General features: G+C 44.8%; 1 protein-coding gene across 5 annotated transcripts in view; it reads left to right on the top strand.

Annotated features, from left to right (window-relative positions):
* Tmem266 (transmembrane protein 266) overlaps nucleotides 1-26712 on the top strand; it is a 111910-nt gene that overhangs the window by 32716 nt on the left and 52482 nt on the right. For 2 of the 5 annotated variants that reach the window (XM_026400558.2, XM_077800241.1), the window contains exons 2-3: nucleotides 11462-11595; nucleotides 14748-14936. In XM_026400558.2, coding sequence (XP_026256343.2) covers nucleotides 11558-11595; nucleotides 14748-14936 — 227 coding nt within the window. In that variant the 5' untranslated portion in view covers nucleotides 11462-11557. Of the gene's footprint in view, nucleotides 1-11461; nucleotides 11596-14747; nucleotides 14937-26712 lie in introns of those variants that run through there. The other 3 variants (XM_077800242.1, XM_026400557.2, XM_026400559.2) reach the window with 3 other exon arrangements.

Genomic DNA, 26712 nt, shown 5'->3' with positions numbered 1-26712 from the left:
CTCATATAAGTAAAAATACCAGAATGTAACAAAATGTATACAAGCATTTTTCACAGTAGCAAGAAAAAATAAAAGAAAAAAGAAAAAAAACTAAGAATAAACTGGGTATGAGCAGGGGAATTATTAACTAAATTATGCAGCATTCATACCATGGGATATAATGCAGTTATTAATAAAAGAATGAATTAGAATGTTCCTACTTAACTTAGGAGGGTAGATTTCTACAAGATATTGTTGAATGGGAAAATCAAAAGCAGGTAAGAATGAACAACAAACATTTTAAATATAAAATAAACAATGAAATACTTTTTTTAAAGATTGATGAGATTTTTTATACCTTTATTTTATTTATTTATTTTTTATGTGGTGCTGAGGATCGAACCCAGTGCCTCACACATGCTAGGCGAGCACTCTACTGCTGAGCCCCAGCCCCAGCCCCAACAATGAAATATTTAATATGCAGTTTTATGAGCACAAAGAAAAAGAAATATACACACAGGTTGTTAACATTGGTATGTACAAGTTCACATGCATGTTGGAGGAGACCAGCAGTGGGGCCATGATGGGGAACAAGCACAAAAGGGAAAAGACCCCACTAAAAACATGAGTTTATCACCACTTTATCACAAAGTTATAGATGTTCGTGTGTGTGTGTGTGTGTGTGTGTGTATGAATTAAGAAATTAGAAAAAAAAATGTGAATTATTGTATATTGATGGGAAATGATGCTCAGCTTTTTGTTGATAAGTGATGCAAGCAAAGTATAGAGCTAATTTTATTTTGTAAAACACAAACTCACAAACACTAGCCTGTTTATAATAGCACATGCTGGCATAATCCCAAGCAAGGATTTCTATACATGAGATTGACACAGGGTCCTAAAGAGTTGGAGTGCAGAAGGGAGAGGGTTCCAATGGAGGGTGGGAAGAGGTTCAGTTAAAAATACATGTCCTTAACAAACTCCATGAAAAACACAGTGGGCTCAAAAAAATCTTTTTCCTTTATTATTTTACTTTTTGGTACTGGTGACTGAACCAATGGTGCTTTTACCCTTGAGCTACATACCCAGACATTTTAAAATTTTTTTAATTTTTATTTTGAGGCAGTCCCACTAAGTTGCTGAGGCTGGCCTTGAACTTGTGATCCTCGTGCCTCAGCCTCCCAAATTGCTGGGATTACAGGGGTGTGCCACAGAGCTCAGCCCAAATCTTTCCCTAACAGATAGCTGGAGGAAGAAGGAGGTGTGTCTCCCAGTGTAGGAAGCATTCAGAGCTTAATCAGTTCTGTCCTATCATCCTATATGTGGAACACGTATAAAATCTTAAATATAGTATGTAGTATATAATATGTAATTATATAATAATATATATTAATTCATATAAGCTCTAGATTGTGATTCCCAACCCATTTTAATACAGTTGTGCCAACTCTGTTGAAATATTCACAGAATTGAAAACTCAATGGGTTAATATTTGTAGAGAACTTTTCAGCTTTCAAAACCTTTGTTTCATTATTCTCACTTTGTTTTTTGTTTGTTTGTTTGTTTTGCATTTCTATCTCTGACTCTCTCTCCACCACTATCCCATGAGTTTCTTGAGTGCTGGGACCATGTGTCTCATTTATCTTGATAACTTCAATGTTTAATGTAGTCCTTAGAATATAGAAGTTGCTAATAAATGACTGGGGAATAATGTTTTTTTAAAAGGGCAAGAAACAAACTCCAAAACCCCTTTATTTAGCTCATGAGACTGTGGTTCATGATCTCAGCAGGACACAGTGGACAGCTCTTCTGGTGTTGGCTAAGCTCACTCACGTGCCTGAGGGACCACTGACTGTTGACTGGCCTTGGCTGGGGTGACCGGGGGCAACCATCTTCCTCCAGCAGGCAGCCTGGCATGTGGTTGTAGTGATGGAAGAGGTGCAAAGAGAAAGGGCAAGCCTGGTCACAGAGTGCTTTCATGTTTGTTGACAATCTACTTGAAGCAAAGCAAGTCGAGTGGTCAAGTCCAGGGATAGGGTAAAAGGGCAATGAAAAGTGTATCATGATAGAAGGCATTGAAACAGGCAGGTAAGAAATGGAGTCATTTTTATAATCTTACCATGCTTTTGTATTAGAAATATTGAAGAGCCAGGCACGGTGGCCCACTCCTATAATCCCAGTGGCTTCAGAGGCTGAGGCAGGAGGATCATGAGTTCAAAACCAACCTCAGCAATTTAGCGAGGCCCTAAGCAACTCAGACCCTGTCTCTAAATAAAATAGAAAATCGGCTGGGGTTGTGGCTCAGTGGTTAAGCGCCCCTGGGTCCTCGTTCAATCCCTGGTACCAAAAAAAAAAAAAAAAAAGAAGAAGAAAGGGAACTTTTACCAAAAAATAGTCACTTGCATAGTGCTAGGTCGAATTCAAGGGAAAAGTTAATTTTATCTGGGTTTCTAACATATTTTATTGAACATCATATACAGCAGAACATTGCCTTGAAGAATTGGAGAGTACTTTAAATATGGCATTTACACTTAAGGTTTGCTTCATCAGGGGTAAAAAGGGGTTAGAGTTAGCCACTGCAGCCCCACTCACTGATGGTGGTTCCCAAAGTCATAGCTATTTGAGCTCCACAGAAGCCCCGCAGGTTTCTGGAAGGAAAAGGACATCAGGTTGGAATTGAGAAATGCCTGCTTGCTGGATGGCATTATCTTATGCGTAAGCCAGCCAGGGGCAAGGAGCCAATGAATCTTTTGTCCCAGCAGGGTCACATGGTATGTTCAGCTTAGGAAATGCTTGTTGAGAAACTCAACCTTGGAAAAAAGGAATTAAAGGGAAGAAAAGGGAAGAAAAGAATTATGATAATGGTTCTCATACTTTTCACCTCAGAATACCTGAGCACCTTTGGATGGTTTGCTCTAGTTTTATGTGATTTATTATTATTAGTATTCTTATTTTATTTTTTGGTACCGGGGATTGAACTCAGGGGCACTCAACAACTGAGACACATCCCCAGCCCCCCCCCCCTTTTTTGTAGTTTATTTAGAGACAGGGTCTCACTGATTTACTTACGGGCCTCACTAAGTTACTGAGGCTGGCTTTAAACTCACAATCCTCCTGCCTCAGCCACCAGAGCTGCTGGGATTACAGGCGTGCACCAAGTCCAGCAGTTTTGTGTGGACTTGTTTTGTGCTTCCCCTGCTTTGTGAGACTGGTAGTAACAGACAGACTGTGTGAGTGAAAAAGAGCTAACACTAGAAAGTTAGAGGGGTCCACAGGAGACCCTGCTGCACCTAAAAAGAGCCACTGTGGGCTCTCTGGTCACTTGTTTAGCAGGTCTGCAGTTAAGAATTTTTCAATAGACTGGAGATTGGAGCAGAAGGACACTTTGGTGCATGATTGATTTTCTTCATTTTAGCTTCTTGTTCATTGAGCAAGGTATTAATGGGTCAAGGCAACAACAGGGATGACCTTGTGCTGTTGTACAGACACCTTCTCATCTAGCACAAAAACCCAGCCTTCTTCTCCCAGGGGCATGAACATCAAACTGAGTATCAGATTAAACCTCACATACAAGCAATGCAATCTCCAAATAAAATGGCCCAGGGTTGTGTTTTTTTTTTTTTTTTTTTTTAGAGCACATCCTTCAAATTTTCTACCAGCCACTCACCAACATTTGTCCAATCTCATATAAAGCTTATTCAGCTGAGTCTCAGAACATATTGGAAGTGTCTGAATGGGGTCTGATGGACACTAATTACCTATGCCACAACTCCTTCCTACTTTTTCCTTGCTAAGGGAACTGAGATTATGCTTATGGAAACAACATATCCATCCCCCCCAAAATGAGTCATGACTGGTTTAGGCTCTCATAGAATTACTAACCCCTTTGGCCAACTACCTGTGTCCTAGTCTCCTTTGCAGCCTTGTGACCATGTGACACAGCTCTGCCCAGGAAAACATCAGGAGATGTTGGCTGGAGAGTTTAGAAAGAGAATGCCTATTATCTTTGTGTTTGGGAAACTGGTATGAGAATGTGCAAGCTGGGGCTACAGTAGCCATTCTGCAAACACGGGGTACCAAGCATGAGAAATGCATCACATACAAGATAGAAGAAGAGAAGGATAAAAGAGTTTGGGTTCTCCGTACACTGAAACCTATAAAATATCAAAGGAAAGAAATTATAGAATTCACAAATAAATGGAATGATATCTTGTGTTCATGGATTAGAAGAATATTATTAAAATGTCTGTAGTACCCAAAGTCATATCTACACATTCAACCTAATCCGTATCAAAATTCCAGGGGCTTTTTTCACAAACATAGAGAAAAAAAAAAAACTAAAATACACATGGAATCACAAAAAACTCCAAATAGCCAAAGCAATTTTGTGGGAAAAAAAAAAAGTTGGAGGCATCATACTTTCTGATTTCAAATTATATTACAAAGCTACTGTAATCAAAATAGTATGATACTAGTACAAAAATAAACACAGAGATCAGTGGGACACAATAGCCAGCAGCAATGAATCCGTGCATACATAGTCAACTGATTTTCAATAAAGGGTGCCAAGTAAACAATAGATTCTCAATAACTGGTGCTCAGAATACTGGATACTCACATGCAAAAAATTTTAAAATGAAGCTGAACCCTTATCCTGTACACAAAAATCTATTCAAAATGAATTAAAAGCTTAAACATTAATATGTGTTGGCAAGGATATAGAAAAAAAGGGAACCTTTGTCCACTGTTGATAGATATGTATATTAGTACAACTAGAATGAAAAAACCAATAAGGGAAATTAAAAATAAAACTGCCATCTGTCCAGCAATTCCACTTTTGCATACACACACACACACACACACACATACACACACACAGGAAATAAAATCATCATGTTGAAGCAATACCTGCACTCCCACATTCATTGCAATGTTATTCACAATAGCCAAGGCATGGAAATAACGAGAGGCTCTGTGTGAGTTAGTTTTCCATACTAAAACAAATACCTGAGGTTATAGGTTGCAATACAGGATCAAGCAGACCCATTGGTTTTAGGCATTTGGATAGGGTGCTGAATGGCAGTGGCGAGAGCACATCATGGAGCAAAATGGCTTTCCTCATGGCCAGGCAGGAAAAGGAAAAGGAAGAGACCAGGATCATACTGTCCCTCTTTGAGGGCCCTCCCACTAGGCCCCCACCTCTTAAAGGCTCCACAGTCTCACAGTAGCACCCCCCTGAGGATCAAGCCTTCAACACATGAGCCTTAGGGGGACACTTAAGATCCAAACCAAATATATATCCAGCCTTCACCAACAGATGAATGGATAAGAAAATGTGATGCATACCCGTATACACAAATGGAATATTATTCAGGCTTAAAAAGGAAGGAAATCTTTCTATTTGCAACAAGACAGGTGAAACTTGAAGACATTACGCTGAGTGAAATATGCCTGGCATAGGAAGCCAAATACTACATGATCTCCCTTGCATGTGAAATCTAAAAATAATGTTGAATTTGGTTAACATAGATGTGCATGTGGGTTACCAGGGACTGGTGATGAGGCCAAAGAAAAGATGTTGATAAAAGGGTACAAATTTTCAGTTATAAGATGAATAAGTCCTGGAGACCTGAAGTATATATCATGGTGACCAATAATGACTAATGATAATGTGTCATGTACTTGAAATTTGATTAGAGTAGATCTCACCATTAAAAAAAAATAATAATTTTTTGAGGTAATAGAGATGCTAACTAGCTAGAGAGTGATACTCATTTCACAATATATACATATGTCAAAATATGGGGGGTTTGTTGTCTTCTTGAGATGGGGTGCTACTCACACTGAACTTGAGCTTCTGGGCTCAGGGGATCCTCCCATCTCAGCTCCTGAGTAGTTGAGACTATAGGCTGGCACCGCTGCCAGAACTGCATGTTTTACACCCTAATTCATACAATTTTTCTTTGCCAGTCATACCTCAATAAGGTTGGGGGGAGGGGAAGAGTGTGGTCCATGGTATTGTTGATCCACTGCTCTGGTCCTGAAATCACCTTCCTCCAGCCCCCCTGTTAGAAATGAGGACAGCCTTCACTGCCTCGGCCACAGGAGGTATTCCGTGACTTATAAATAAAAGCCTTTCTGGCTGATACAGTGCCTCCCTGGTTCTACCATCTGGCTAGAGTAGTTTCTGCTGGTCACTTCACCAGAGTAGCTTTGCAATCAGTTATGTTCATCTGCAAAGGAGAGATAAAAATGCCTACTTGATCTCGAGCAAACTGATTCAGGAGATCAGTGTGGTGTGTGCATCAGCAGCTGAGTGTCCTCTAGAAATCTGTTGGAAAAACTTCCAGGTTCCCACTCCAGCCATGCTAAATTAGATATTTCATGGGTGGACTGAGCAAAGCAGGTTTTGATAGGACCCCAGTGAACCACTGATCTGGAGGGTCAAGGTGGAGTGGCTGCACATCAGAAACACATGGGGCATCTAACCGACTTCTCAGACTCTCCCTGCAGCATTTCTGCAATGTGGCCTATAAATTTATATTTCCCGAAAGGTCCAAGTAAAACCGGACATGGGAACCAACCAAATGAGTATGAAAACAGGTCACATGCACCCAGGGGCTGTCACTCAAGTAAGGGATAAGAAATAGACATGGGGGTCTCCAGAGGCAGAGGAGCTGCCATAGGTTTTTTCCACCTGTAGATGAGGAAATTGAGTATTTGGTCTCAGCAGCCCTGTTTAGCCCTAAAATTCCAGAGACGCCAGCTCAGGAAGAGGAGACTTTGCAGACCTGGCTGCAACAAGCAAACATGGTACTAGTGAAGGTTAAGACTCACACACTTCTCAGACGTATGAGCAACAGGAGGAAGAGGCTGTCACTTTACTAAAGTCGATAAAGCAACCTCATCACCCGTCAGAGCCAGAGCAGTCGATCCAAAGCAGGTTTTGTCTTCTTCCTTTACCAGGTTTATGAGGCAGCAGGTTTGCACTTCAGATGTTCATTTATAGAGTGCTAGACGACACCTGCTTTGTGCTGGGCTTGTGCTTTGGGGGTGGTTTTGTTTGGAAAATATTATTTTAAAATAACATACAGGCTAAGTATTCCCACCATCTTCAGGCATTCTGCCTTCTAGAAATGCACTGCTTGTTAAGGATCGAAGCTCCCAGCTGAAGCAGTTACTCTCTGGTAATGTGATTTTGCCCTCTCTCCTCCGTGTCTTTTCCCTTCTCCTGGAAACAAGGGGAAGAAGGAGGTGTGGGGTCTCCTCCCCACACCCCTCTCTCCCTTCCAGGAAACTGCTTCCCCTTCAGGGCCTCTGTCCCCCACCATAGCTGCTATAGAGTGGGGGAGGGGATCCAGGTGCTGCCAGACAACAACCAGCACCTCACTGATCACTTCAAAAGATGACGAGATACCAAGTCATTGTTTTTTTTGGTTTTTTTTTTTTTTTTAATTTTTATTGGTTGTTCACAACATTACAAAGCTCTTGACATATCATATTTCATACATTAGATTGAAGTGGGTTATGAACTCCCAATTTTACCCCAAATGCAGATTGCAGAATCATGTCGGTTACACATCCACAATTTTACATAATGCCCAATTAGTGATTGTTGTATTCTGCTACCTTTCCTATCCCCTACTATCCCCCCTCCCCTCCCCTCCCATCTTCTCTCTCTACCCCATCTACTGTAATTCATTTCTCTCCTTGTTTATTTTCCCATTCCCCTCTCAACCTCTTATATGTAATTTTGTATAGCAATGAGGGTCTCCCTTCACATGAGATGGGAGGGAAAGGGAGAGAAAAGGGAAATTGCATGGAAACCAAGTCATTGTTTTTAAAATCAAAAGATAAAAAGAGGAAAGTATAGCCAGCCCGGCTATACTCCTAGCTGCTCAGGAGGTTGAGGCAGGAGGACACAAGTTCAAAGCCAATTTCAGCAACTTATCAAGGCCCTAAGCAACTTAGTGAGACCCTGTTTCACAATAAAACATAAAAAAGGCTGGGGATGCAGCTTGGTGATTAAGCACCCCAGGTTCAATCCCTGGTACTAAATAAATAAATATTAAATAAGATGGCATCAAATTATGAAAGAGGAAAGTTAAGCATTTATCCTTTCCCTATATGTACTGTACCTAAGGCTAATCTAATTGTTGAGCAGGCAAAGTTTGTCTTCATAGAAGCTAATTAATGAAGAGGGATCCAATTAGAATATCACCATTTTGCATGGGGTAGAGAGAGAGAAGAAAAAGGGAAAAGGGAATATATTTTTAAAAGCACAATTCTGCAAACTTGAATGAATTATCTAGGAAAAGATCATCAATGGCTGTTCATATCATAGAGACAAGAAGATATGGCATGTCACCTACTGCAAGTTATGACACACCCTTATGAGAAAATTTAAACTTGAATCTAGTTAAATTCTACAGATTAGGCTGGGGTTGTGGCTCAGTGGTAGAGTGCTCACCTAACACATTCGAGGCCCTGGGTTCGATCCTCAGCACCACATAAAAATAAATAAAATAAAGGTATTGTGTCCAGCTACAACTAAAAAATAAATATTTTTTAAAAAGTCTACAGACTGATCAACATTTCCAGGAAATATAGGTAGTGGACAGAGGGATATGCCAAACGCCACTGAAGGGATACCATCACCCCAATCCAGACTGTGGGAACTTTGTGACACAAATGATCCATTTTTCCAATATACTGCATGGGGGAAATGAGATAGAAGGGGAAAATTGCAGATTAAATAAGATTTACGTCACATTAGCCAATCAAAATGTGTGGACTCTGTCTGAACGATTTAACATACTTCTAAAAAATTATAGGCAAAACCAGGGAAATGTGGGCTGGGGTTTGACTCAGTGGTAGAGTGCTTGCCTAGCATGTGAGAGGCACTGGGTTTGATCCTCAGCACCACATTAAAAAAAAAAAAAAAAACAAAGGTATTGTGTCCATCTTCAACTAAAACTAAAAACATTTTTTTAAAAAATAGGGAAATGTAAACAAGGATATTTAATGATACTGAGAAAATATTGTTGACTTGGGGGCAATGATAATTTTGTGGTATGTCTTTCAAAAATAGCCCTTGTCCCTCTCCTTAGAGCTACATAGTCAGACACAGATGAATGATATGATATCTAGGATTTCTTTCAAAATAATCAATAGTGGTAGGGAGTAAGCGGGGATGTAGAAAAAATAAGACAATCATAAGCTGATAACTGAAGTCAGAAGGGAGGGAAATGAAGGCCCTTTATACAGCTCTCCACAATAGTATGTTTGACATTTTCCTTCTTAAAATTAAAATGGTTTGCATCATTTTAATTTCTACTTTATGTATGCATTTTATATTGGCCATAATGTGTTAGTGGAGTAGCTCATGCTTATTATTTGCATGCATAGATTTATCAATTTTTACCTGTCTTCACTAGTTAGTATATGCAAAAAGTTTAGATTTTTGTGTATTTTAAAACTTGCCTACCCAGCCATACTGGATGATCCATGAACATAAGGACCCTCCTACTGTATCCTTCACAGCACTAATACTTTATTTTAGCATCTCAACACTAGTTTGAAAATACAAGTTATTAAGACACCATTCTGGAAGCAGGTACTGCCCACCTGACCTTCCAGTTGTAGTATCTCCATCCTGACTTTATTGTCAGGAGAGTTTATACAGATCACATGATCACTCTAGACCAGGAAGATTTGGAGGGTTTTGTTGTTGTTGTTTAGGTGATTAACCACCAAGCTACATCCTCAAACCTTTTTATTTTTAACTTGGAGACAGGGCCTCACGAAGTTGCTTAGGGTCTTGCTAAGTTGCTAAGGCTGGCCTCGAACTTGTAATCCTCCTGCTGCAACCTCCAGATTACACTGAAGGTTGTAAGATTACCCCTGGAGGTTGTGATCACTGGGATTACAGGGAGGTGCCAACATGCCTAGCTCAAGACTGTTAACTTGAGAACTTATGAAAAGAACAGGAAAAAAGTTGAGACTAATTAAATCTTCATTATTGAATGGAGAACTTTATATAATTACTTATAAATTAATATACAATTCTAAATACTGTAGAGGAAATTCTGTTTCCTGTTTAGACCCTCCTTACCAAGGTAACTAAGGCAAAGTGGAATCCTTGTAAGGTGTGACTACAAAACATCTGCTCAGATGTTCCCTAGCGTTGCCCTGGACCCTTTGTCCCAGCTTTCTCCCTCCAATATTTGATAGTTTCCAGGACTGGGTGGTACTCTTCCCAAATAGAAAAGCTCCCCATCTTCTATTTCCAGTTACTCTATAGTCAAACTTCTCCAGGATTTTTTGAAGCATTTTTAGCTTGAACTCCGTATTCTCCTAGTTACACAGAACTTAAGAGAGCTTCCTCTCTTTGCTCATGAACCACCATCCCCCAGTAAGTCTCAAGGTGGGAGCAGTTTCCCTCCCACGTGACACACCCATCCTCCCCGTTGGGCTCCCTAGTTGAACCCTCCCTCCCCCGCCCCACTGAGCTTCAGGATTGGGAGAGTGGGTTATATCCTGCCTTGATTTCTTGTAGAAGCCTCACTTTGCAGATGAGTGCAACTTATAAAAGAATGGCCCCACTGGAGTTGGCCCCCTCCCCCAATAACTTGTTCAAGATCACCCAGGAGCAGGGTGCGTCTGCGTCTGTGTACTTTCTGCTGAATTGTACTGTCTCCCAGAAGACTTTTGGGTAACACTGTCACATTGTCACATTTTACATAGAAAAGTAATATTCTCTTTACCTAGGCCAAATTTTTAGGAGGAAATCTTATATTCAGCCCTCCAAATGCTTTGGAATGTGCTCAGGTTCAACAGACTGCAATTTTAATTTATAAAAAGTTAGAATTATGATAATTAAAAGCTAGCACTTATATAGCACTTACTATGTGCCAGGCACTGTTCTAAGTATCTTACATACATTGCCTCATTTAGTTAGTTCTATTATTATCCTCATTTTGTAGCTGGGGAAGCTGAGGACAGAGGGGTAAGTGGGAGTGAGGTCTGGCCCTAGGCAGTCTGCCTCCAGGGTCTGTCCTCTTAGCTACTTTGCTCTGCATCTTTTGTCATTGCAGTTCCAACTAAAAAGATGAAAGAAAAATCTAGAAGAATAGAGAGAACTACAGCTCAGGCTGGGTTTGGGGGGCAGGGAGCATAGCAGCTTAGTGAAAGCGCTAAGAATGAGAATCCAGAAAACCTGGGTCTAACCTGGCTCTTCCTGTATCTCTGGGTAACACAGAAAAGTCACTTTGTCAGTCTGGTCCTATTTCCTCATCTCTTAAAAAAAATGAAAGTTATGCTATTGTTATCCCTCTATAGGGTTATTGGAAAAATCTATTCAACATTACTATGAAGAAAAGTGCTACATGGGAGAAAGTGCTAAGGATTCCCATTTTTAGATGAGCTTAGGAGGACTTTGATTTGGCATTTGAAGGTAATAAGTTCCTATTTTTGTTTTCAGGGCACTATATTTGTATGTGTCTTGTAGAACCCACACTTGGAAATGCTGACAGCAGGCTTCAGGACAGCTGAGCCCCACTAGACACCAAGAAAACCCATGGCTCTGGCTGCATCTTTCAACATGACAGATCCACAGTAAGTACTGTTGGGAACCGCTCTCTGCATCCAAAATGTTGCTATAAATCTCCATAAGACCAGGATCTTCTACTCAGGCAACCACTGTATACATTTGCTTTAACGGGAGGCCACAAAATATGGGGGAAACCTTTCAAAAGCCAGCTCAACACAAGGTTAGGAAGCAATTGAAGGAATTAACAATATGGGAATTCAAGGAAATTTAGAAATCATGAAAGGGTTTTTAAAACCAGCCTCAGAACTCTTCAGGGAGAATTGCTTTCAGTTCTCCAGACTTAAGGCACCATGTGGACCAACCACTTTATCTTGCCAAGCACCAGCTTGGTAAGTGACCAGGTGGTGATTTATTTTGTGTTTTGCAACTCACTGGTAAAAATGCTAAGATGAGAATAACACTCCTTCTATTACATCACGCTCTCCTGGCCTCTCTAGCTATGGGCCTGGCTACTCAGTCATCTGCAGCATGAACCTGTTATCTGAAGGACAGCCAACCTCAGTAGAATCAACAATAGGTGCTTATTGTGCACATGTCTGGGGTAATTGCTCTGATCTTGCTTGGACTCACCCTTGGATATGGGGCTGGCCTGGCTGTCAGCTGATCTAGGTGAGACTGGACTCTTCAAGGTGACTCATCTTTCAGTAGCCTGGGCTGGTCACCCTCTGATAGTGATGTTGGAGGGGCGAGAGCACAGGCAGAAATTCACAAATGCCTTATCATGCCTCACTGACATCATGTCTGCTAATATACTATTGGTCAAAACAAGTCACATAATAGAAGACTGAATAAGAGATTGGGGAAATTTATTCTTCCTTTTGATGAGACAGACTGTAAAGTCATGCAGCAAAGGGCTGTAATCAAGGAGGGATAAAGAATTAACACATTTTGTTCACCATACTATACTTCATACCCAAGGCCAGGGTGTAGTTTTAATACTCAGGCCATGAACTGTGGGACCTTCAATACTCTCTGCTTAGATGACCATTGGGCTAGAGATGGTGCTGGTCCACTATGACTATTGGCAGATTGGAAACAGAGGGTGGGAGAGTTAAGAAGGCAGAAGTAATTTTGTTCCTTGCTTCTTGGAGCCATAATTTGCTGGTCTTAGAAATTCTCTAGCCCTCCTTAAACACCTCATTGGTCAGAAAGTTCTATTTGTACAGTTGAAAAATCCATAGTTTCCTTCAATAGTCTCAAAGAAAAGAAAACAAATTCAATTCAGCAGCTACATTTTTGGAAACATCTGGAGGAGGTGGGATTCCCCCCCATAAAACACCCACGCTTTTAGATCAGTTGTTGAGAAACATAGAAGCAGCACATCCTATGACTGTTCCACCTAAAGATCTCGAGTCATTCTGTAAATGTCACACAGTGATGAGTACTATTATCTGCACTTGACAGGTAGCAAAAAGCAAAGGTTTAAATAAGGCTTACAAAAGAGAATGGGGCTCTGGGAATTACTTGGCAAATTCAGGTAGTGTCGACAGCCTACCTGTGGCACTCAAATTAAAAAAAACAACCTATTTTTCCCTCCATTAATCTGGGTGATCCAAGGAAAGGAGAAGTAGGCAGATTCATCTCTGAACTTCCTGGATCCCTGCCTCTGGGTGTCACTGGTTAGGTTTCAACAGTTGCTAGAAAAGTTTGGAACTTAGAGTTCCCCATCCAGGTGACAGGGCTTGTCACTCCAGAGCTCTCCAGCCTGCTGTGTGTTCCTCTTATCCATATCAGATCCCAGACTAAGGAGGAATGGCTCTTAGGAAGCCTCTATTTCAACTCCTTATGTTTCAGTTGGAGAAACTGAGGCCCAGGAAGAGCCCCACTGAAGGAGGTATTTGGGCTGGCCCCAGAGCCCAGAAATATTGCAGGGCGGCCTGGGTTGTCACCTCAGTGTTGAAACTGGCCTCCTTTCCCTGGACACTGACCCTTAGTGTTCCTTCAAATAGTTAATCTTTTTCTTTCTTTTTTTTTGGTACCAGGGATTGAACCCAGTGGTGCTTAACCCCCAGCCTTTTTTTTTTTTTTTTTTTTGTTAGAGACAACAGGGTTTCGTTAAGTTGCTGCTGAGGGTGGCTTTGAATTCACAATCCTCCTGCCTCAGCCTTCTGAGCTGCTGGGATTACAGGCGTGCACCACTGCACTTGGCTCAAATATTTAATCTTTATACTTCTTCATCTGTACTTTTTAACTTTTTAACCTTTCTTGTTTGACCAGAGGCACAAGACCCAACGCCTCAGATTCTACAGGATGAAAGTGGGTCAAGAATGTGTTGGAGGAACCCAAAATGGCAACCCAGGCAGTAAAAGCAAAATTGTCCAGCATCTCTCAACAGAGATTGTCAGGGTGGTGCAGAGTTGTTAAATATACTGCAGAATTAATAACATCCCTGCCCTGTTCAGATGTCAACAGTGACTGCCAAAAAATGCCTCACAAATTGCCAGACACCTGCTGGTGGGTTGGGAGGTGGTGCTGCCCCTGGCTGGGGCATCCTGCAACGCCAGAGTTGTGGGTTCTTTGAGGTGCCCACAGAGCCCCAGAGTTTCTCAGACGTTTGATCAGCCGACTTCTACTTCCTACTCCCAACTTTTAAAAGGTAGGACCGATTCAGGTAGGAAGGCAGCAGGCACCCCCAGTCATCCGACGCCCTCCCACCCTCACCACCCCAAAGCCTACAAGGGCCCACCAGGTCTCCAGGAGAGTCCCAACCACCAGCAGTATGTCCAGTTGTGGCACAGATGATAGAAACATTTCAAAGGACCTTCACAAAAACCCATAAGATAGTTTAAAAGAACATACTATTCCCATATAAAGGGTAATGAATGACTCAGAGTCCTGAAGTCTGAGCCGTGGTTTCGCTGGTTGGCAGAGTTATCATCTAGGTCTTTACCACCCCACGATAGAAGACCTGCCTGTGTCCAGAGTGAACAATTCCTCTTCTCATCTCCCTTTCTTCCCAGCTGGTGAAGAAAATGGACTAGTCAGGGCTTTGATCCTGTCTCTGGGTGGCCCGTGGGAAGAATGGCAACCTGGCACTTCCCCGGCCTTCCAACAGCACTGCGTAGATTCTGGAACCCCTGCTCTCCTCTCTTGGAATGGACAAAGTAGTCTGGTCCTAGGAGCCAACCTTTCCTGTCATTCCTCCTCTCCAACTCAGGCCTGCTGTCGAAGGAGGGATTTCTGAAGTTGAGGTCATCTCCCAACAAGTAGATGAAGAAACCAAGAGCATGGCCCCCACACAGCTGGTGACATTTGCCTATCGGGACTTGCCCCTGGCTGCCGTCGACCTCTCCACGGCCGGCTCGCAGCTCCTGTCAAATCTGGATGAAGAGTACCAAAGAGAAGGGTAGGTGCTGCCGCTGAGCCTGCTGAGGAGTCTCCTGTGTGACTCCCTGGGTGTCCTTGGCTCCCTCCCAAGAGCCAGGGACAGAGATTAGAGATACTGAACAGTGAGAGAGCAGAGGGTCACATCAGGCCTCTCTGGCCCTTTTTATCCTCAGACATTATTTACTCAGGAAAAGGTTTTGGACACAGAAAATACCTGTTGTTGCTAGAAAGCCTCTTATGTCTTATGTGTCTTTTGCTTGGAACTCAGAGAATAAAATCTATCTTAGGTCTGGAAGGACCTTAAATGGCCCATCCAACTCCCCCTCTGTACACTTGGGAAACAGGAGAACCACAGGGATGAGGGATTTGCCCAAGTCACAGAGCCCATAAGGATGGACTTGGACTGCACTTCTCTTTATCAAGCAAAGCCCTCTGCATGAAGGAACATGCTCATCGTGTAAGGGAATTTAACAGAATACAACTAGGACCTTGCAGACAGTATCTGCCCCCCTTTCCAGAAAGGAACAACAGGAAATGTTAGTCCCTAATTCAGAACAGTTTGCCCCTTATCATCCTATACTAACTTGTCAGTCAGTTGTTTCCCAATTAACTTCTCATTAGCCTGATCTGTCTTCACCAATGTACTCTCTGCAGGGCAATGATAGAGTGTTCCAGCCGGATGTTTGATGCCCTGTTTGGTAGCAGTAGCAGGTTGAAGAATTGAAGGTCCAAGAAGGGCAGGAACGAGTCCTAGGGTCACACAGCAGCTCACAACATTGCTTTCCCCAGCCCAACCCTGCAGCTCTTAGACATAGAATTGTAGACGCCAGTGAGGACCTCAGGAGCCAATTCTGGGCGACTCTCCCAGATACCTGTAAATAACTTAGAACATGCTGGCTGCTTTGATTACAAAATTAAGGTTTGTGGGTATTTTAGAAGCAAACAAGAAGTCTTAGCTATAGCTAGATTTGAAGAGCTTGGATTCCCTGTGCTTCGTTCCTGAAGGGGCTCTCCTGGTCCCAAGATAAACTGCCTAACAATCGTGAAACCGTACACTTTCTTTTGCAGAAACGATACCCCAGTGGCATTCACTGAAAATATAATTTTTCCAAGTATTGTGCATACAGTCAACAGGACCTTGGAATAAAAAGACAGGCAAGTAGGCAGGAGATAGCTGAGGGATGCTTGGTGGTGGCAGCGCTGTCTTTTGTGAAGTAGGTTCAGCACTTGTCAACAGCCAGGCCCGTCTCTCCTTTTGAAATTCACTGGGCTCTACAAATCCTGTTAGCCTGTGGGTCTTTCTCTGAGCCCCCAGCAAGTCTCTGTGTGACTGCACCCTGGTGGTCAAACAGGGTAGTGCAGCCACCTAGAATGCCATGGATGTTCTTAAAACTTATTCCCGGCCCTGGCTTGAGGGTACCTTAGACTCTTTCCAAGTCAACAGTGAAAGGGCGTGGAGAGAGGCAGGAATACTGCCGATGAGTATTTCAGAGCAATGTTCACATCTTCCCCTTGTGTGTGTCACTGCACGTAGGTGTACCCCTCCCTCCCAGGTATGCCACACTGAGGTGTGCCACTCCCCCACCTGAACTCAAAGAAAAGGCTGTCAGAAAGGCCTTGCTCTATCATTCAGTTTGCTTTTGAATGGGGCCTGCAAGTCTTTCTTCCAATCAGCGGGAGAATACAGATGAAGTGCCTGCAGGCAGAGAGGCCCTGGTTTGATTTGGGTCTCCAGGTGTGCCCAGGAAGCTGCTCCCGTTGGATCAATAGGAAGCAGCCTGTAGAGGGGCTCAACGGGCAGCCACAGGGCCTCCTGGAGGAAGGAAGAGCAGGCACAGGACAGAGGCACAAGAGCACACTGTGCAGGGACAGTGCCTCTCCTCACAATCTTGGCTCGTGCCACGTTTCCTGGGGTTTTCCCAAATTTCCAGCTTGGCCCTTTCCAAAGCAATGTAAACCAAAACGAAGGGTCTGTATTGACAGTGCTGAGCTCGGTTAAGCCTCTTCCTCCTCCATAACCCTTCTTCCTGCTAAGGGGAGTGCTCTAGATAGGAATGTATCTTTTCTATTTTAAATAAAAAGCTCTTGGGGACACCACGGAGAAGGTGCCCAGGGACTCAGCTGCCCTGCACTCACGTCTCTCGGGCTCAGTGACAGTCAGTGCTTTGAAGTTCTAGACAATTAGAGCTGGGGGAGACCTTCGCAAGGTGAATGTTCTAAGCATCCTAACAGGGTACTGGGCCAGAGTGCAAGGAGCCTGCTCAAGATCACACAGAGACAGGGACAGTCCCATCTCCTGGCTCCTGATCTAGGCCAACACACTGGGCTTTTCCATTTATCACTTGTCCCTTTACCTGTCACTCCTATGGCTGTGGGCACCCTCCACTGACCATGAGATACCACTGCCAGGCTGCTCTGTTGAATGAATACCTTGAACTTCTTAGTGTGTTTGTTGTTGTTTTTTTCCCCAAAAAGCATTTTTTTTCAAACTGTGGTTAAATACACATAACATACCATTTATGATCTTAACCATCTTCAGTGTATGATTCAGTGCCTTCACAGTGCCACATGATGATCACTGCCATCTGTCTCCAGAACTCTGTACCTGTTAAACAATTCCTTTCCCCCCACCATTCTCCCTTCTGTCTTTGATTTTGACTACTCCAGGTACTCACATAAGTGAAATCATATAATAGACGCCTATTTGTGACTGGCTTATGTCACTGAGAATAAAGCCCTCAGAATTCATCTGAGTTATAGGCACATATCAGAATGTCTTTCCTTTTTAGGGCCAAATAATATTCTATTGTCTGTCTATATCACATTCTGCTTATCAGTTCATCTGCCAGTGGACATGTGGGTTGCGTCTAGATTTTGGCTATTGTGAACAATGCTGCTATGAACAAATGAGCAAGCATCTTTGCAACCTTGCTTTTGATTCTTTGGGATATATACCCAGAAGTGGATTGCTGGATCATGTGGTGATTGTGTTTTTAATGTCTGAGAGTCCGCCAGGCTGTCCACCATGTGACTGTACCATTCTACCTTTGCACCAACTGTGCACAAGCATTCCATTTTCCTATAGCTTCACTAACACCTGTTATTCTCTGTTTTGGGGGGATGGTAGCAGCCACCCTAATGCATATGAGTTGCTTTGGTGTGCTTGTAAGAGCATTTCCCTGAGAGCCTGGGAAGGTGAGTGGAAGGAACAGTCCTCCTGACTCAGGCTAAGCCCTGAGGCACAGGTGGAGAGCCACCTGGGTCCAGCTCCTTGACCTGCCCAGGAGCCCTCTGTCTTTCTGACATGTCCACCTAGCAGCACTACACTGCAGCACTGTCTGCCGTCCACCTGGTCACCTGTGCTGTCAGGCCGCTCCGGGCCCAGGGAGGAGAGTCAGACAACGGTACCGATTGGCCCCTCCCCAGACTCAGGGTCTCTAGCCTCCACTTGATTTTCAGTGGTGCCTGACAGTCCTCCTCCCTGGTCCTGGACAGTCCCCAGCAGCTGTTCCTCATTGCTTCCATTTTCCTCAATCCTCTCTTTTCTCCAGCAGATGAACCCCTCTCCTCCTTCCTCTCTCACGTGGGCTGCACCGCAGCCCCCAGGCTCTCCCTTCCAGGCCCAGTCTCAGCTGCTGAGCTCTGATTTCACCCCTCCGCCTTCTGGGGAACCTTGTTCCATCAGCTGTAGCCTCTCCCTGTCTCACCACACATTCAAGGCCCTTATGTCCTCCCTTGACCCCACGTCCCCATTGTCCACCACCACCCCTCCTTGTCTTTGCAGTCAAACTTCTTAGAAGCCTCATTGGCACCTGCCAAGAACCCTCTCTCCCCTCCCATCTATCAGTCTGCTGCAGTCCAGCTTCAGCCTTATCCATGCCCTGGAAACTGTCCCCCTCAAGGACAGCAACTGCCCCTTTGCTGCTAGGATCCTGATACTGTCCTCTGTCTAGCGTTTGAAACTGGCAGCCCCTGCCTCCCTCTTGAAGCAGTCTTCCCTGTCTGCCATCACATATAAACCCTCCGGACTTTCTTCCTCCTCCCCTGACTGTTCCTTTTAGGCCTTTTTAAAATTGTTTTTCCTCTGCATGTTCTGTAAATGTTGGGGTTCTCCATTTTCTGCCTTTGGCCATTTCCACTCTACTTACTCTGCACACTGGGTAATTTCATCCATTCCCATAACTTAAATTAAATCCTTCAGCTGGTGATGTTCAAAGCCGTACCTCTAGCCTGAATCTCTCACTCAAACGCCTGACGTATATCCACCTAGGCTCCTGGACATCTTCATGGGGATCCCAACAACACCTCAGAATCCTGACAAGCTTCCACACAATTATCTGCCCTGGTGCCTTCAAGTTGCCTGCATGTGTGAGAGGAGAACTGTTCTTGTCTCCACCTAAGTCATTGCTAAAAATAGCCTTTTCTGTGGCAGCCTTCAAATCCAGCCCAAGGAGCCACAACTCACCCGTCCTGGCCATCTCAAACCCAGTGTGCCCCAAATGGGACTGTTTTATCCCTAGAATGTACGGCTCCAGCCAGTGGAACCTAGATGTTGCCTGGCCTCACCGACCCATTATCACCAAAACGAGCCACACGTGCAAATACAATGGTCACTTACAAAGACCCAAACCCTCCTTCTTGCCTTGACAGGAACCAGTGTCCTCCAAGACACACCAGAGCTGTGTGAAGCCTGCCACTTACAGCCAGCCCTGGATTTTGTTTTCCTCCTCTGCTCTGGCTCCTTTCATCCTCATTCTAGTGCCCATGAAGCTGTAACTGCCGATGGCATCCATTATAGAAATGCTAGTGCCAAGTCCAGCAGCTTTGGGAACCAAAAGCCGGTGCAATATGGGCTGCATGCGGGGTGAGCCAGAAAAGTTCTTCCCCAGCCCAGCTCTACACAGTGCTGTCGATGTGCTGCTTATGGCCTTGGCTCTGGTCCTTTATGCTTCTGGCCATTACCTCTCTAGATCCAGGACTCTAATTCAGTCCAGTTCAATCCACTGTGCTGGCACATCAGGCCGGCTCCGCCATCTTCCTTTCCCTTCCTATTTGTGTCCCCCCAACCAAGTGCCTCCCTCCCTCAATAGTGATAACAAAACCTCCATGCATGTCCACAGGGGTAAACAGACACTCAGCAGAGGGGGAGACGGGGAGCAGAGGGGGGGGTCTGACCCCAGCTGAGGCTGTCATGAAGCCCTACTGCATCCATAACATGAGACCAGCTCAGTTTCTTCTCCCTCATGCCCCACGTTCTGTCACCTTACTGCCATAATATCACTTCACTGAACCAAAGATTCTTCCACAAACAATAAGTAACTCTATCATGCAGTTGTCTTGGACTGTGTGTAACAAATTCACTAGACCATGTAACATGGAGTCTAGAGCCAGCTCTGAGCAGCTCTGAGGTTGGTCCAACAACTTGCCAGTGTCAACAAGAGTGGGATTCAACAGCACTGGCTTCTTGACACTGTAAGGTGCCCTTGAGGTTTGTAAGAGGGCTGCCTGTCGTAATTAGGCTACATCTTTCCTCATTCACATCCGGCAAGACAGGTGCCCATCATTTTTTTGAGAGTACAAAGAACTTTCCCAGAAGCCTCTGGCCACTTTCACCTCATGTCTCATTGGCTAGAACTGAGTCTCATGACAAGGGATATGGGGAAGTCCACAGGCCAATCAGGCCTACCCTTTGAACAGTGCCATTTCCCAGTATATATTGCAGTTACCCCAGTGGGACAGCACTAGTGTGGAATCACCCATCATGCATCACATCCTTTAAGAGAGCCAACTCTCCATTCTTAGCCTTCAGTTCAGAATTCAACCTTAATTTCATGTCATTTTTTTTTAGTTCGGGAAAAATCTCCCTCTTAGATTTCAATAACGGTCATCTTGATTCTTTCACCCCAGTGCAATTTGACCTGTCCTTGTCCTGGTGGACAATCCTGCAGCTTTCTGTTTGCACATAACCAGAGCCCCTTATTCCTTGGTCTCATTCTTTGGCATTGAACACCACTCCATTCAGTGGTGGGAAAGTGAGGTACAGAACCATTCTCAGCAAACACTGTCTACCTTTGGAAGAGGGATACTGAGTTTCTAAGAAGCTAACTCATGGCATACACTGGAACTTCCATGTTCTCTTAACCAACTACAAGACACTGAAGGCATGGTTGGTTTGCTGGGTCTGGGCAAGATGAGAAGCCACAAAAGAGAAAATTCAGAGAAGCCTAGAGTTCCACCCTAGAGAGGCCTGCAGCCCAACAGGAGAGACGCTGTGACTGAGCATGTGTAGAGGAAGGTGGTGCAAGGCAGAGTCATCATCCCCTTCTACAAATGAGGCCCTGGTCACGTAGAGGGACAGGGCTCTTTTTGGTGAAACAAGGGAGTGGAGAGGGTGAAGGAAGAGTTTGTGGAGTAGTCTTTGTCCAAAATTAAAGTAAGAAATGAAGGCTCTTCCACATTTAGTGAAGTGATTATTTCTCTCTTAGGGTTCAGGACTGGGTCCTAAAAGAGGTAAGGGCTGGACTCCCAGACAGCAGAAGGCTGGAGGAAGTACAGGTCTTGGGTAGGCCAAAAGGGGTGCTGTTACTTAGAGATGATGCCAACAGCACATGTCTGCCAAAATTTCACAGTAAGAGGAAGACAACATAACGGGGGCACAGGAATATTTTTGAGATGTCAGGTTAGAAAAATAAGACGATCCAATATAGCAAACATCTCTAAATAAGGACTGAAGTAATTTTAGATATGCCAGCAAGCAAAGGCTGGGGGCAAAGAAAAGGGAGGGGGATCAGCCTGTGAAGCCATGGCCCAAAATATCTCCCTCTCTTCTGGTCCCTTGCTTAAGGACCAGGTCCTCCCAGAAAGCCTCCCATTCCCCACCCCTGCAGCCTCGGCCCTCACCTCAGTGCTCCCACAGTCCTTTGCCTTCATTTTCACCATGCCCAGAAACAACCCTGAGCCCCTCCTCTCTTTCCAAGTCTGTCTCCAGTACTGGGCCAGGGGCTGGAACACTGAGCCCGTTATGAATGAGTGAGTGGGTGGGTGGGGCTGGGTAAAGATAAGGATCAGAAGACAGAAGGGGGAGTCAGGTGCCCTCAGAGAGAGGTGACTGCTGGTAGGAGGAAGAGCCACATGGGAGGGACCGGGCTTCTCATGCCCAGATGTCAAGAAGGACATGATGGCCGCACTCACTCTGAGCATCCTTGCTAACTCCACACCCCCTCCACAAAATCTAAAAGAAATAGTATTTGCCACAGAACATACCAGCTTCACTTAGTAAGAGTAGCATCCTGTTAGAAGAAGGGAAATCCTTTGGGGGCTCAGGGTTAACAGTTCACCCAGCCACGATCATGGGAATGAGAAATCCAGAAGTTCTGCATCATGTGGTTTGTGAAGACTGTTAGAGCTTCATTAATCCACTTTATTAATGCAGTGAGACTTGTCTATAAGAAAACACGACCCTTCTAGTGTACCAGCTGCCCCTGTCCCCAAGCTGACCTTGCAAATCCATGACCCTCTTTATAATTTTAGAAGACTCAGGCTTTCACCAGAGCTCTCAAAACCTCAACCAGTGAATACAGGCTTAATTCAGATCAGAATATTTTCCTGGTGAATGCATGCTATTTCATTTTCCTGTAGTCCAGGAACCCTAAAGACCCATGAAAAGGGCGATAAGTTCAGATACCTGATTTCTCAGCAAAATATCCACCCATGGCCACCTACGCATATGCATGACAGCCATGGGAGACCACTAGATGGCGGCAGAGTGCCTCAGATACCTGGGGGTGGTGCATGGTGCCCACAGGGAGGGGAGGAAAGTTTAAAGTTTATTGTAAGGCCAGGTTCCACAAGGAAAATGAGCAGAGTTAATGGCACTGGAGTTAATGGCACCTGAGATAAAATGACACCCACCCCCCAATCATCCCGGAAGGTGCTTGGGATCCAGATTTCAAAGAGAAGGAGGGAGAACATGGCCAACCCAGGATTTGCAGAACCACAGCCAACCCAGAGAGCTCCACAGTGGAGAAGAGGGGTGTGCTGGAAAACTCCAGCCAACTTCTAAGTCACCTCTACTAAGTTAGGAAGCAGCCTCACCAGGCAGCCCTGCTGGCAAAGCACAGCCCAAAGGAGATTCTTGTGGTCAGTTCCCAGATTTGAGGATTCCAGGGGTTAAAGGAGGCCTCATGGGCCCTTGGTCCAGCAGTACCCCACTCACTCCCCTGAGTCAAGCTTGAACCCCTTGCCAAGTAACTGGGAAACCATTTCTTGACTACATCCTACCTAGATGGCAGCCCTTCAGAAATGTGTGGATGACGCCTGTGGTCCCTTGGGTAGGAACAGCCAGTTCATGGTGTGTGTTGGCCATTGTACTCCCTCCCGGGAGGGCTGGAAGGTTAGTAGCTTGCCAAGTGGAGTGATAGTTCCTGCCTCCTAACCCTGAGCTCTTGCCACCACACCCTGCTGTCTTTTCCAGAATTGACATTTCTGAGGATGCAAAACATGTGAGATTCTGGGACAAGCAAATGCCAGGCTCTGGCGACCCCAGCTGCACACCATCCCTTTCCCTCCTCCCCATGGCATTGGGGCTAACCTTTAGCTCCGACTGTGGAACAGAAGCTGTCTGCCTGAGAACTGCAATTTATTTAGTTCCCCAGAGGGCAGGGAGAGTCACCTCTCACCTCCACCCCCAGAGTACTTTCGTGAAGAATGCTGTGTGCTCATGTTCCTGGGTCTATGTGCGCTGCTGTGGCTTGCATGTATTAATGCATAACATGTTGCTTACCGCACATGTCTCCAACAATGATGAGTCAGATACAGGAAAGGGGACTGATTATCTAACTCTGGGTAGCTAATCTAATTCTAGATATCTTAGAAATGGGTACAGGGACAAAGGAAAAGCTCAGTGGTGCTTTTCTTTTTAGTCTCCCTGAGAAAGGGAGGAAGAAGTTCCAGTAATCATTTCACATATTCAGTAAAAGGGTGTCCCTGTAAGTATTAGGTAGGTAGTTGTAATAGGTCATCCTTCACCTGCTTTTCTCTCCCTTGGTGGTTTTATGGATGTTTTTGCTTGTTGTTTTTGTTTTTGTTTTTGCTTTCTCACGTGGTCTAAGGCTAGGAGCTCCTTGCACAGGCTGAGTTCACTTACAAGGCTGTAGCCTCCATGGAGACAAAGGCCCTCTCTGCCTCATGTGCCCAGCGCAGTGCCTAGCATTCAGTGGGCACGTAATAACTAGATGTGGAATAGAATGGTTGTTGAAACTACCCAGGGTTAGATAATTAGATTCGTTTTTAATGTACCTGTATTTGAACCATCATTGTTATAGATGTGCATGGTAAGCAATGTGTATGCTTTACATATGCTCTTTTTAATATTTTAAACTTTCACTACACCCCTGAAAAGGCAGAGATCTCCACCTTGGAGATTAGGAAACTAAGACTCAAAGATCACACTCAGGGGATGAAGTTGCAGCTCAGTGGTAGAGCACTTGCCTGGCATATGTGAGGCACTGGGTTTGATTCTCAGCACTGCATATAAATAAATGAATAAAATAAAGGTCTATCAACAACTAATACATTAGTTTTTTTAAAAAAAAAAAAAAAGACTGCACTCAGCTTTCAGTCAATGTGAGGCTGTGATTTGTAGACACTAGTTGCCCCCAGAAACCAAGCTAGAAAAAGTCTAGCTCTTCCCCACCAGAGAAGAAAGTTGAAGGACTTGCCTCTTGAACAACTGAAATAACATTTGTAAGTGTGCAGAACAGCTCCTGGTGCATAGGATGTACCATGTAAGTGCCAATTAAATCAATAAAAATGAAGCCCATGTCAATGAAAAAAGTTAGATTTTCTGACATTATTTTACTCAGCTGGAGTATACACAGTAAAGTAAGGGGGGGCAGGATGTGCTGCTGATGATCAAAACCAACACCAAGTCTGGCAAGGCACCCAGCACACAGGTGCTGAGCATCATAGAATTGGAGCATGTAGAGCAGGAGGAGCCTCAGACCACCCAACCATGGGATTTTAATCAGGAGCCCAGGTCTCCTTAGATGACCTATCTGTGAGATTCAAGGAGTCTGTGCACCTGTTATAATTATACACAGTATACTCCAGCCCCTCCCCAAGTTCCAGGCCAGGAGAATTAGTGCAGCCACCCCTGCCCCATCGTGCATTCTTCTATCCCCAGCCAGCCTGATAGCCATAGCAGCCTGAGTGCACAGTGGACTGTGGGGTGGGGGAGACTGGGCACTGCAGGAGCAAGCCAAGCCCTTGCCATCCCATGCCACATGGTTCTCCTTCACCTTTCAGGATGGGCCTTTTTTAGTGCCAGGCTTGGGAACACTGCCCAATCAATGTAGCAGTGACCTGAGCCACCTCCTCTCAGGCTGCTTCTGTGGCTTTATCGCCCCTAAAAACACCATCAGAAATTTGCCAAAGTCCATTTTCATATTCTAGAGTTTGTTCTCTTAAACTTTTATCCAAATGCCTAAGAATATAAAGCAGGAACAGCAAAGATGCTTACCTCCCCTTCCGCCCCAGGATTCCCCTGAGGCCTCAGGAGTTACTGGCAGAACCTCAAGGTAGAATATGTGTCCACCTGCCAGGCAAAGCCATCTGGTTGTTGGTATTTGCAGAGTTTGGCAGCCCCAGCGGTCCCCAAAGCGGTCCCCTCGCTGTTGCAGCACCAAGATGGAAAAGAGGGAGACACCCGCCCTCTGGTGGTGATTTCAGGAATGACACCACCCTGAGAGCCAGCCCTCCATGTGCTACATGCCTCAGATGGAGGAAAGCACCTTCTCTAATTAAACAGTCGATGCTGATTACCCCTGTGGCCCATTAAGGCCCTTGAGTCACTAGTAAGCCACTCAGGGATCTTTGGAAACTGGACACATTTTGTTTTGCTACTAAAACACAGTCTCCTAGGAATGTCTGAGTCATTTGAGTTTTAGAGGAAATTTTATTAGCAGCTTGGGATTTCCAAATATGGGGTCAGCCAGAAAATGCGCAGCTTCAGCCCCACCACTCAAGCAAGACTCCATCTATACTAGGGGCTCTGTCCTAGGGCCTTGGGGTCCATGTCCCTACAGCAGTAGTGTAGCTCTGCCCCCATCTCTGCTATTCAAAAAGAAGCTCAAAGCCCTGAGCCTATTTTGTCCCCATCCCAACCCCTTCACAGCTATCCACATAGCCTGCCTGCTTCGCCTGGCCCCCAGTGCAAGGTCGATGCTTCCCAACCCTTGAGCTCACTGGATCCCTGCCATTTCATCTCTTCTGCTCCTAAACCCCCTTTGCCATACATTGTTCACCTTCTAAGATACCTATCACCTCTTGCCCCATAAAGCAGTGTTTCTCACCTATACCACCAGGGATCTCACTAAAATGCACTCCCTAATTCAGTGGGCATAGGGGAGGGCTGAGTTTCTGGAGTTCCAATGAGATCCCAGGTGATGCTGATGGCTCTGGTCCATGGGTCCCAAGAGTGTCACAACCCAGGACAGTGGTTCTCCATCTCAACTGCACATTGGAATCACCTGAGGAGGTTACACACCACCGAAGCCTGGGTCCTAGCCTGGAGGTGGTGTGAAGGGGTGTGGTGTGCAGCCTGGGCACTGGGATTTATATAGCTCTCTTGGTGGTTCTAATTGCATCCCAGGCTGAGAATCACTGACCTGGATGCAGATCCATGCTCCCACCCACCCCTATACCTCACTGCCTCCCTGCCCAAGGCAGCCATCCTCACCAGATACCGATCCCTTGATACCATAACTATGGCTTCCTTGCCAGGCAGACCTCTCTCA

The sequence above is a fragment of the Urocitellus parryii genome, chromosome 6 (assembly GCF_045843805.1).
Source record: "Urocitellus parryii isolate mUroPar1 chromosome 6, mUroPar1.hap1, whole genome shotgun sequence".
NCBI lineage: Eukaryota > Metazoa > Chordata > Mammalia > Rodentia > Sciuridae > Urocitellus > Urocitellus parryii.
The sequence above is the reverse complement of the archived record's forward strand: the minus strand, read 5'-3'. Positions and strand labels throughout refer to the sequence as shown.